This window comes from Malus sylvestris, chromosome 15, assembly GCF_916048215.2.
Source record: "Malus sylvestris chromosome 15, drMalSylv7.2, whole genome shotgun sequence".
Lineage (NCBI taxonomy): Eukaryota > Viridiplantae > Streptophyta > Magnoliopsida > Rosales > Rosaceae > Malus > Malus sylvestris.
Genome location: NC_062274.1, coordinates 9679165 through 9691690, shown reverse-complemented (window position 1 = coordinate 9691690; position 12526 = coordinate 9679165). Strand labels below are relative to the sequence as shown.

The 12526-nt window shown below is 37.0% G+C and overlaps 1 protein-coding gene across 1 annotated transcript; it reads left to right on the top strand.

Annotated features, from left to right (window-relative positions):
• Positions 1-7427: 7427 nt before the first annotated feature.
• LOC126602644 (probable indole-3-pyruvate monooxygenase YUCCA10) lies at positions 7428-11306 on the top strand. Its single transcript, XM_050269561.1, has 4 exons — positions 7428-8138; positions 8273-8506; positions 10898-11020; positions 11133-11306. The coding sequence occupies exons 1-4, from the start codon at positions 7428-7430 to the stop codon at positions 11304-11306; spliced, it is 1242 nt and encodes a 413-aa protein (XP_050125518.1).
• Positions 11307-12526: the final 1220 nt, after the last annotated feature.

The following is a 12526-nucleotide window of genomic DNA, read 5'->3' as shown; positions in this document are numbered from 1 at the left end:
GTTTTCTAAAATGAGATTGTTTGACCATCACAAATGTTGTGTTATTTGTCTACCACACGAGTTTCACTGCTTACGGGTTTTGTCATAAACCTAGTACATCCGTTCACGATGTTGGGATTCAAGTGATGTAATTGTGGTGGACAATGTAATTGAGAGTAACGTTAGTACTCTTCAAGTTATATTTAGTTATTTTGGACATAAATTGTGGACTAGATTTTATTGTAACGTGTTTTTCCCTGGATATCTCATGTACCCATTGTTTATATATTTCTTGTACAACTACATCCTAATTATGTAACTCGTCGATCTTGAGCATATTTCACAATTGGAATGTGACAACAATAGACTAGAAAAAGAAAACGAGGGAATGGAGGAGATGGAAGGAAGAAAAGCAAATGTGTTTCTCTTTCCCCCTCTCCTTGTGACAACTTTTGCTCTCGGCTTTTTCTGGAAGTTAGCCCAATAATGATTTTTATTTTACTTCTCTTATAAAACCTTAAATTATACTAACACTTTAGTAAAACTGTTGCATTTTAATCAGTATATTAATTGTGACCTGTTTTTAAACTCCAAAAAAGGCAGAATGTGTATTTCGGAATAGAATATCAAATCGCCTCTTCATAATTTCTTTTGTTGGCAAAGAGAGTTTTATTAATAGGTAGTAGATTATATTTTATGTCATCTCTAGAGCCAATTCATATCACTAGGGTAACCGTTTCCACAAGAGAAAAATATCTTGTCCGATATTGTTGGGAATTTTGTCACCGCCTATTACAACTTTTTGATAACTACTTATAATCTGTATAGGTGGCCGTACTTTGGGGTAACCTTCTTTCCCAAAAAACACATAAACATTACAAAAATACTAGATAAAGGTCACACATTGTGTGTGTTAAATGTATGACAATTTAAAAATAAATTGGAATCAAAATTAACAAAAGAAAAGGTAAGGAGAAAGAAAGTAGAGGATTAAATTGACACACCCCGACCTTAGGAGGTCGAAGCATGCTGACCGTCATCGTGAGGTGTCGTAACCATAAGGGTAAGTGATGTGAAAAAGTGAATAAATTAAAACCAAACTATAACTAATTTAAACTAAGCAGTGAAACAGTGTACAATCGTGGGAAGAACCCACTACAATTATTCAGAGCATAATAGACAGTACGACTACAGTAAAGTAGTCAAAATAGCTAAAGTACAATTATTACACAATAGTGGATAAGTTCATACTTCTAAACAGAGATAATGTCAGAACTGTCGGAGGTTCCTCGAATGCCACAAAGAGCACAACTATCTAGGGGTTTTGCAAAATATCTAGGTCCTGGAGGGGCGAAAAACAAAGTTGAGAATAATGTTGGTAAGAAAACCTTTTTTTTTTAATATAGTAACCCCTCGCTGTAAAACAAGTATAATTTCCTTAAAACATACTACGTAAGTATGTAAACAATAGTACAACAACAATATAACCATAAATATGCCAAGTCATGATATATCAAATGCCACAGTAATATAACCATGTGATAATCAAGTATAATCAATTGCTCGTCTATCTATGCTAGCATACGAGTTGGAGTTGCATAATGCAACCTGTATGACAAGACCGGGTGTAATCAATACGCTATAGTACTACAATCACGTGAAGACTGGCGCTAAGACGCAGTCACATACGAGTTGGAATTGCCTAATGCAATTTGTATGACAGAACTGTTACCTAACTTGGATCCAAGGCGAGCGAATGGTGCGAATGTGCACATACACGTGAAGGACTGGCCCTGGACCTGGGTAGAGTACTAACACTGAGGTGCAGCAATATGAGCATGTACAAATATGTATAAATGTCATGACAATAATATCTCAACCATATAACAACATTTATCATAATTAATATCACAATAACGATACTTGGCAATATAAGTGTAAAAATGAAGTAAATACACATTTATGGAAACTATAACTATATATAGGTATAAAAACAAACTGCCCACTCACAACTCGCAGGTAGACCTACACAAATACGGAAACTTAAATAAAACCCCCATAGTTTGCTCAAACCTATGGTTTAAATATATGAAATTGATCTATTCGACGTCACAGACCTACACAAATTTACAGAAAGCAAATCGGAGGCTGGACGCACCCTCACACGCTAGCTAAGACACGGCCATACACGTCACCACTCATAGGTAGACCCCTGACGTCCATTGGGAATATTCCATTAAATAACTAACAGAGTTTAACGACATTACCTGACACCGTTAGAATATTCTGTCATCTTCTCTGGTGGTCCTAGCCGGTCGCTGCTGTACGCCGCCATCTAAACTCGCCGGATACTGGAAATTTTAGCCAGTTTCTGGGTAAAATTTCAAACCTTCATAACTTGCTCATTTATCCACCATTTTCCCAAAATTTATATGGAAATGAAGCTTATGAAGAGTAGAATCGCGTTATACCTTTTTGGAGTTCAAAAAGTGGACGAAGGTGGCCTAAAAATGCCTCGAAATGTACGGCCAAAACTCAACTCTTCGAAATCTCGTGTTTTTTACGTCAACTCCTCACCAAAATTAGTCTAGGAATCTTGGGGAGTTGTAAGAGAGCTTCTCTGACCTTCAAAACTCCTCGACTCGGTCTAAAAACGTTGAACTCAAACTCACTGAGTTCGGACCTTCCAAGTTCGACATCCAAAACTCGATCAACTCATGATCCAGTGGTATGGTTGTGCTTGTAAGGTCGAGAGAAGTATGGTTATGGTGCTTGTGAGCTTGATCTGCGAAGACTGATGAAGGTCTTTATTGTTACAGATAGGAGATAGCTCAGTGAGAAAGAGAGAGAGGATAGAGTGACTGATTTGATTAGGTGCAGGAAAGTGGGAAGAAAATTGATTGGTGGGTGAAAGGAAATGGCACGGGTCTGGTTTTAAAGAAGAAAGGATAGGATTTTCATATTTCCTACAGTAAAAGCAAAACAGAAAATCTATCTGAAACAGTGTTTCTAACACTAATAAAATTAAGATACACTCGTAACAACGAGTACAATTTAATTACGATAGTGAGAATAATAATTTAAGAGCGAATAAATACGTCCACGTCACTTGCCAACAAGGGCATAAATGTCAATTCAATTACTCGGGGAGGGAAATTACATAGAAAATTAGGGACGGGTCATCATATAAATGGTTACATGTGTGTGAGGAAGGAAAAAATAGAAAAAACTTGTAATTTCAATTATGTATAAAAGAGAATAATTATAATTTCATTGGTTTTTGGTTGATAAACAAAATTTTATTAATATGTAGTTTTGAATACATTTTGTGTCCTCTTTGAAGCCAATTCATCTCACTAGGGCACTAGGGTAACCGTTTCCATGAGAGAAAAGTATCTTGTCTGATATTGTTGGGAATTTGTCGGCGTCCATTTCAACTTTAAATATAACTACTTATGATTCGCACACGTGGCCAGACTTTTCGGTAACATTCTTTCCCTGAAAAAAAGACACAAACATTAAAATAATACTAGATAAAAGTCGCACACCATGTGTGTTTAAATATATGACAACTTAAAAAAGAAACTGAATCAAAATTAAAACGGGAAAAGTAGGGTGCGGGAGAGAAAAAGTGGAGGAGTAAAACTATGGTTTGAAGGGAGAGCCTGAAGATTTGAAAGGCGACAACGATCTTTGCAGGAGGAGGGAGCGAATCTCCACGCATGGTGTGATCTGAAGGGGTGGTTGGGGTTCTGTATTTTTCTTGTTGGGTTTGGTTGTGGTGGCGGCATCAGTTGGGGTTCTGTATTTTTTTTTTGTTGGTTTTGGACCTTCGGTGGTGGAGTGGCGAAGTGGGCATTGAAAAAGGGTGTCACAACAACATGACAGAATCACGCTGGTGCTCGTTCTGAGGTTAGATTGGAATATGGATCAATTTTTCTTGAGATGGGCTTGAAAGAAACTCGGGTTTTAATTAGTGAGCACCAGGATTTGTAGACACGCAGACAAAAGGATTTGGCGGGCAACCGTTTAAGGATGGCGGCGATAAAGTGTGAAATCCCATCCCTAGATTTTACTATTTAAAATTATGTATTTCGTGTTCTTAGTTTCAACGCCGTTTATAAATGGCCAAGGATCTGATGTCCCTTTTTTTGTGTCTCTCATTGTGTCTCCTTACTAATATATTGACATGTGTCATGGACTTAACTAAAAGATAACTTTGTTAACTTTTTATGTTTTTAAACATTTAAAAAAATCTAAATATAATGAAATACGCGTACGTAAGCGTATTTGTAGATCCGGCGTTTCTTCTTCTTAGACTATCATGTCTCAAACACCTGTAAAACCCAACCATCTGAATCTCTACCCTCATAATCTGCAATAACAACACCATTGTCCCTCCGCTTAACTCTTAATTCATACTGTTAACTATCTGTTTGGGCCCAAAATAATAGTTTGGGCCGAAGGTAGGATCATCCTTGGCCCGGAAGGCCTTGCGACAAGAATACCATGGATCGTTTAGTACGTGGGCCTCCAAACCTAGGTCGGCTAGGTCATAACGCAAGAAGTCGAGTCCTAATGCAATGAGGAGTCTCGGCAAGACCCGGAGGCGAATCCGGCTCGGTTAAGGACTAGGTTCACAATCCTGGTGAAAGTAGGACTGGTCGAGTTGGTGCTGATCAGGAGAAGAAGACCTAGTCCGAGTAGGTTTTTAACTCGACCTTGGGGGGAGCCGTTGCTATAAATAGAAGAGGCTGCGCATCATTCAGATCTCCTGCAAATCAATACAAAACTGCCCTGAGCAAACTCAACAACTTGAGATTTTTTCTTTCTTTTTCGCTGACACATCTTCCGTTGGCATCAACAGCACTGTGGAAGCAACCGGTGATATCTTAAGTCGGCATAGATAGCTCTGCCACCGTAGAATCAGCCGGTCTCGCAACATCTTCCGTTGGCATCAACAGCACTGCGGCGAGGACGGTTGATTACCTATCCAAGTCTCGGTCGAGAAGGATTTCTGAATCCTTATTGGTCGAGGTCATCTCATCAGCCTTCTCGGCAAAGTGAGGTGTTACAGTTATTACATTCGGCACATTGAAAGCCGAATTTGATATTGAACTTCGTAAGAATAGTAACCTTGTCTTCAGGTTCGAGAGCCCAAGAGGCCGAGAGGTGTTCCTTTCTCGGCCGCAATCGCAAGACGCAGAAGTCAGCCGCGCACCCAACGCAACATCAACAAAATTTACTCCTCGGCCGAGCTCGGCCGACGAGTTGGCACACCCCGCATTCACCGAAGGACGTAGTTAGCTTATAGATTACTCGGCCTGCGTGCCACGTAGGCTTGGTAGTTTCTAGGGTCAACACTATCATATATCACTAGTTAAAAAAACTACAGAATAAAGAAAAATAAAAACAAACATCCAGTTAACTTTCCATAAAGATACAGGCAAATCTGAAACGGTTATCTTCCCAGTTTACCCAAAAAGGAGATATAATCGATTGAACACGGACAATAGAACACAGATGCAACAGAAATTCAATGGAAGATATAATTGATCGATAGAGGAAAAATCTGAAACGATGCGACTACGAAGACGAACCCCCAAATTCGAATCGATCCTAAGTGACAACGAAGAACGCAAATACGGCTTCGCCTACGAGAGAAAGGTTGTCTCTTCTCGACAGTTTTTTATGGCTGCAATTCAGTTTGATTTTTTATCCATTTATTAGATCCATTTCGGTGCTGCGGGGCTAGGTTGGTGGGAGTTCGCTGTTGGGTCGGTTGCTGTTGTTTATTTACTGCTTCTGTTTGTTTCTAATCCTGGCAAGTACCTCCTTTTTTTTCAATTTTTGATTCTGGATAATTTTTTTGGTTAATAGGTTTGATCCAAGCAATTGTCTGTGTTCTATTGAGGTTCTTCAATCGATTATATCTCCTATTTTCGTAAACTGGGATCAATCAATTAATGGGTGTGATCCAAGCATGATGTTTGTTTTTATTTTTCTTTATTATGTAGTTTTTTCACTAGTGAAAAAATAGTTTGCGTGACGAAAAAGTGTAATGGTGCATTGCACAAAGACACTTTGCGTGACGTAGGATTGTGCGTCGCACAAAGACACTTTGCGCAACGTAGGGTTGTGCGTCATGCAAAGAGACTTTGCGCGACGCATGCAACTTCTTCGTCACGCAAACCTTGCTTTCACAGGCTTGGCGCGTGACGAAGGTTCGTCGCGCAAATTTTGGCGCGACATTTTTTTGACTTTGTGCGACGAATGACCTACGTCACGCAAAGTATTTTTTGTACTAGTGACTAGTGATATATGATAGTTAACAGTATTAATTAAGAGTTAAGTGGAGGGACAATGGTGTTCTTATTGCAGATTATGAGGGTAGAGATTCAGATGGTTGGGTTTTACAGGTGTTTGAGACATGATAGTCTGAGAAGAAGAAACGCCGGATCTACAAATACGCTTACGTACGCGTATTTCATTATATTTATATTTTTTTTAAATGTTTAAATAGATAAAAAGTTAACAGAGTTATCTTTTAGTTAAGTCCATGACACGTGTCAATATATTAGTAAGGAGACACAATGAGAGACACAAAAAAGGGACAACAGATCTTTGACCTTTATAAATACGGCGTATAGTTTTTTTTCCAAACCTAGACATATTCTCATACTTCCTTATTTTATAATTTTCTCCTACATATTAGGCTCAAAGTTGACACTGTTTGACTGGTAAGCACGATTTTTCTGTGAGTAACTCTATTTGATTGGCAGCAATATTGGTCACGATATATATGCGGTTATTACAACTTCTTTTTTTTGTACGTAGTGTAAAATCTCAGGTGTGAACGCCACTTATGTTTAACTCCGAGATGATAATACCAAATCATCTATGTAAGGCAACCAATTAAAATATCCCTTCCTTAATAAGCGACCAACTAATTGGCAAACTGATTAATTGAAGAAACAAATATAAGATACATTGAAAGAAAATAAAATAAACAATCTAATCTAAGCGTTGGTCACAAATCCTTGTAGCCAGTGAATAGTCAAATGAAGATTTCGTCACCATGAGCGTTGAGAAGACACCTTGCTTCAACAAGCGGACGGTGAAACGGTGGCATTAATTTGTTTAATATATTAATAATTTCATATCGGTACCCTAGCCAGCTTCTTGGTCCTTATATAGTACGCTCAGTTGAGTCCAGTTCTTCATTCCAATATTGGATAGTGATCTGGATACAATATTGGATAGTTTCAGAGAAGATGTTTTCTCAAGCCAAATCTCCTAAGATCTCTCTTGCCTCATTTGATTACTTAGCTTAATTCTTTCACTATTGCATGTAATCGCTCCAAATCTTTCCTATTCCAGGCATACTGTCAGCTGTATTTCGGTAGTTGCGTCTTTCTTCTCCTTCTCGAGCTCGTGCTGTGTCAAAAATGTCGTCTTCTTCTTCTCTTCACGGTCCAAACACTGCTCCCATGTCTGCCTCATCCAACGGTAACCCTAATAGTAGTGAAAATAATGATATTGTGAGTGATCATCATCATGTGTCGGTTGTGATAGTAGGTGCTGGTCCGTCTGGCATTGCGACGTCCGCATTGCTCAACTCCCATTCAGTACCAAACCTTGTGTTTGAAAGGGAAGACTGTTGCGCTTCCCTTTGGAAGAAACGGTCCTACGATCGTCTCAATCTTCACTTAGCAAAGGGGTACTGCTCTTTGCCACTCATGCCACACTCCTTCAGGACTTCCACCTTCATGTCCAAATACGATTTCATCGCCTACTTAGATGAGTATGTCTCACGGTTTAACGTGAAACCTCGTTACTGTCGTCATGTGGATTCCGCTGTTTGCGATGAAGATGAGGAGATATGGAAGGTGAAAGTGACTGGTCCGGACCAGTACGAGTACTACTCTTCAGATTTCTTGGTTGTCGCAACAGGAGAAAATAACCAGGCTATTATTCCGGCGGACTTGCCTGGACTTGAGTCATTCACAGGAAAAGTTGTTCATGCATGCGACTATAAGAACGGGGAAAGTTTTAAAGACAAACAAGTTTTGGTCATTGGCTGTGGAAACTCTGGTATGGAAATTAGCAACGACCTTGCAGACAATGGAGCGCATGCATCCCTTGTTATTAGAAGCCAAGTAAGAACACATATATCTCGTGTGTGTGTCCACATACATACGTACATACATACATATATATATATATGTATATATATATATATATATATATATATATTTAATTGTAATTATGTGTTGGGTGATGTTGCATGCAGATGCATGTCCTCAGCAAAGAGATGGTAGCTATAGGAATGCTTCTGTTGGATTACTTGCCAGTGAAAATAGTGGACAAGTTTGTCTCATTCCTTGCCAAGTTTAGGTATCAGGATTTGTCCAGCTATGGCATTCATCGCCCGGACCAAGGCCCTTTTCTCTTTAAAGCACTTACTGGAAAGAGGCCAGTGATTGATCGTGGAACCATCAACAAAATTCGATCCAAACAGATCAAGGTTTTCAGTTTTTTTGTTTTATTTTTATTTTATATTATAGAAAACTATATTTTAATCTCTAATTAAGATGAAGTTTAGATTAATGCCTAGTAAAGATTCAAAAGTGAGTTTAGACGCTTGGTTTTATTTAAATGCCAAAGTTTATATTCCATGTCATTTTATTTATTTAATTTTTATAATTTTTCTTTTTCTATGTCTACACTAATTCATTATAATACATTTAGACTTTTTGGTACACTAACTCATTAAAATATATTTCGGTACAAACATTTAGGTACACAAATTAATTATAATATAGTTTGATACAGACATTTCGGTACAAACATTTAGGTACACTAATTCATTATAATATACTTTGATACAAATATTTAGATACAGACATTTCAATACAAACATTTAGCTATGGGCATTTCTATACAAACAAGTCAATTTAATATACTTCGGTACAGTCATTTATGTACACTTATATATTTACAAGACTCTACAAGGTGCTAGGTGCTAGTCGATTGACATGCAGGGGCTTAGTGCCTAAGCGTCTAGGTGGGGGCCTAGGCGGTTTTTATTTTATTTTATTTTATTTGAATTAAATTGATTATATATCATATAAATAAATATCTACTTATATTTAAAAAATACATAATTGTATTGGGAATTTGGGATATAATATATAAATTATAAAGTATCCAAATATTCAACAAAGTCTCTTACAATTTTTATTGAAAAAATTTAAATCAAAATAAAAGTTTTCTATTTTCTGTTTAAGTGAGAATCGCAACCTAGGCACGCCCTATGCCAGTGCTTAGATAGGTCTAGGCGCCATTTCTTAATTTTCAAAAATTTAGAGGGCGGTAGCAAGACAACTAGCATCTAGGCAGCTCTAACTAGAGATTTAAAAAACAGTGTGTATTTAAATTTTGGGTAAAAGACTGTTTACTACTCTCATGTTTTGTGGTTTTCAACATTTAGTACATCAAGTTTTTTTCGTCTCAGATTCATACCTAAAGTGTAAATTTTGGGACAGTCTCATACATCCGTTAGTCAAACTGTTAAATCTGCCGTTAATTGTGATGTGGCGCCATGACTGGGCGCCACTTGTCATCCACGTTTTTTTTTTCTTTTCTTCTTTCTTCTTCTTCCTTCTTCAGCAATTTTTTTTTCTTCCTCCTTCTCCTTCTTCCTTCCCCTTTTTCTCCTTCTTCCTTCTTCTTCCTTCTCCTTCTCCTTCTTCTTCTTCTTCCTCCGAATCTGGGGAAGTTTTTTTTTTTTTTTTTTCTTTCTTCTTCCTTCGACTGCAACTTTTTTTTTCTTCCTCCTTCTTCTCCTTCTTCCTTCCTCCTTCTTCCTTCCCCTTCTTCTCCTTCTTCCTTCTTCTTCCTCGAATCTGGGGAAGATGAAGGTTTTGTTTTTTTTTTTTTGAGGAAGATGAAGAAGAAGGAAGAAGGAAGATGGAGAAGAAGGGGAAGGAAGAAGGAGAAGAAGAAGGAGGAAGGAAGAAGGAGAAGAAGACGGAGGAAGAAGGAGGAAGAAAAAAAAAGTTGTAGTCGGAGGAAGAAGAAGAAGAAGAAGGAAGAAGGAGGAAGGAGGAGGAAGAAGAAGAAAAAAAGAAAAAAAAAACAACCTTCATCTTCCCCAGATTCGGAAGAAGAAGAAGAAGAAAGAGGAAGAAGGAGGAAGAAGGAAAAAAAAAAAAAAAAAAAAAACCTTCCCCAGATTCGGAGGAAGAAGAAGAAGACGGAGAAGGAGAAGAAGGGGAAGGAAGAAGGAGGAAGGAAGAAGAAGAAGGATGAAGAAAAAAAAAGTTGCAAAAGAAGGAAGAAGAAGAAAGAAGAAAAGAAAAGAAAAGAAAAAAACGTGGATGACACGTGGTGCCCAGTCATGGCGCCACGTCACAATTAACGGCAAGTTTAACAGTTTGACTAACGGATGTATGAGACTGTTCCAAAATTTACACTTTAGGTATGAATCTGAGACGAAAAAAACTTGATGTACTAAATGTTGAAAACCACAAAACATGAGGATAGTAAACAGTCTTTTACCCTTAAATTTTTATAACTGTTGTTCAAAGACAAGTTTTACTTGTAACTGCACACATGCATGCGTATGCATGTGTTGACAAGTTAAGATGAATGTAGGGTTGGAGGAATTTTTAATTTTAATATTGATTTACATGTAAATTGTATTTGTAAACACTAAAAACGGAAAATAAAAACTAAACTACTCCACAAATTCTATATTATATGTTTATCGATCCAAATTAGCTCTTGCCTTTTTACTTGTTTATGTTACTTTACCAGTGTTACTGTTACATAAGCGTTACTAGTTACTTTGGTAACAATGGCAAGTTAGTTCTTACGATTATCCCTAATTTAATTTGGTCTTAATATTTGACAGGTTTTTCCAGGAATAGTGAGGATAAACTCCAACTCTGTTGAGTTCAACAACGGGGCCCGACAGAGTTTTGATGCCATTCTGTTGGCAACTGGTTATAAAAGTGTAGCACATAAGTGGCTCAAGGTGATTAGTAGTCTACATTAGTGCTTATTACTTTTCATTAATTCGTAGTTAGATGTTCATACGCGTGTGAGTGCATATATATAACATGAAGATTTTCTAATTGTGGACGTAGGACTATAAGTACCTCCTTAATGACGATGGAAAGCCTAAAGGAAATTATCCAAACCACTGGAAGGGCGAGAAGGGAGTTTACTGTGTTGGATTAGCAGGGAATGGACTGCCGGGGATTTTCACGGATTCAACGGCTGTGGCCGAGGATATCCATAACCTAATGGCACAGAAATAACGTGTGCTAAAATCCCTAGTAAAATGTTTGAGTCTGTAATTTTCTTAGTGCTAAGTACTAGAAGCCAGAAGGGTTTCTGCTGTCTTGAAACGTTGGGTGATCTTTTGCTTTATGTTGTAGTTGTTTAATGATAATAATGTATGCATTTTCCCTTTTTAGTTAATTTTGTTTTTCTTTAATTTAATTTAAATAGGGTTATAACTGAGACTTTGTAAAATGGTTGACAAGACGGCTTAAAATCTTTATTTTTGCACAATACACATTTTGTATTGCGCCCTGAGCTCTAGATATCGAGGCTTGGTGATATACTTTTCTCTCATTAGTGCAAGGATTATTCTTAGTAAACTGTAATTAATATCTTCGGATTGTTACATTAGTATTGTTCCGCTATAAATCTTGATGCTTTAACGTCAATTTGGTATCTCTAGTTTCCATTACATACATTTATTTAATAGTTCACTATATTCTAACTACTTTATTTTATACTCTTCTCTTATACTCTATTTTTATACTCTTATTTTAATTTATTTGTACTTTTTAGTTTTTACACATCACTTTTACATTAAATCTTCGTCACTCTTTAGGTGTCGCATAACACACTTTGACTTCGACATCCACGTAAATATTCAGGTCGGATTGTGTTAGTTGTATTAAAATATATTTTGTAAAATCATAATGATTGAAGAATAATTTGGATATTATAAAAGATTTCTTTCCTTCTCCGTCTATATATACATTTTCCAATCCCAAAAATTCTTTATCAATTGAAAAGGGAAAGGGAAATTTTATTTGAACCCATATAACCTCTTTCTACACCCAACTTAAACTTTAAAAGTGAATTGTCTTTTTTACCCTATAACATAATTACTATTAAGTACAAGATAAAATAAACAATAAAACTAAAATTTATTAATAAACACACACTCCATAGTATTTATCCTACGTTCACCCTCCATCAAACTGGTTGTGCGGCAAATGCAACCCCCGAATGCTTGGAAGATGTTGGCAAATATTGTTTGGTAAACTACCACTTAAATTGTTTAGGGTTAGAGCCAAAATTGTCAAAGAGGACATGTTGAAGACAACAACAAGAATATGATGTTTGAGAGCATAAGCATGCACAAACAACCACTCCCCTATCTTTACTACAAATCAAGATTAGAATTCCTGAAAAACCAACACATACGTGATACGTATATGTATTGGAATGGTTTCTTTAA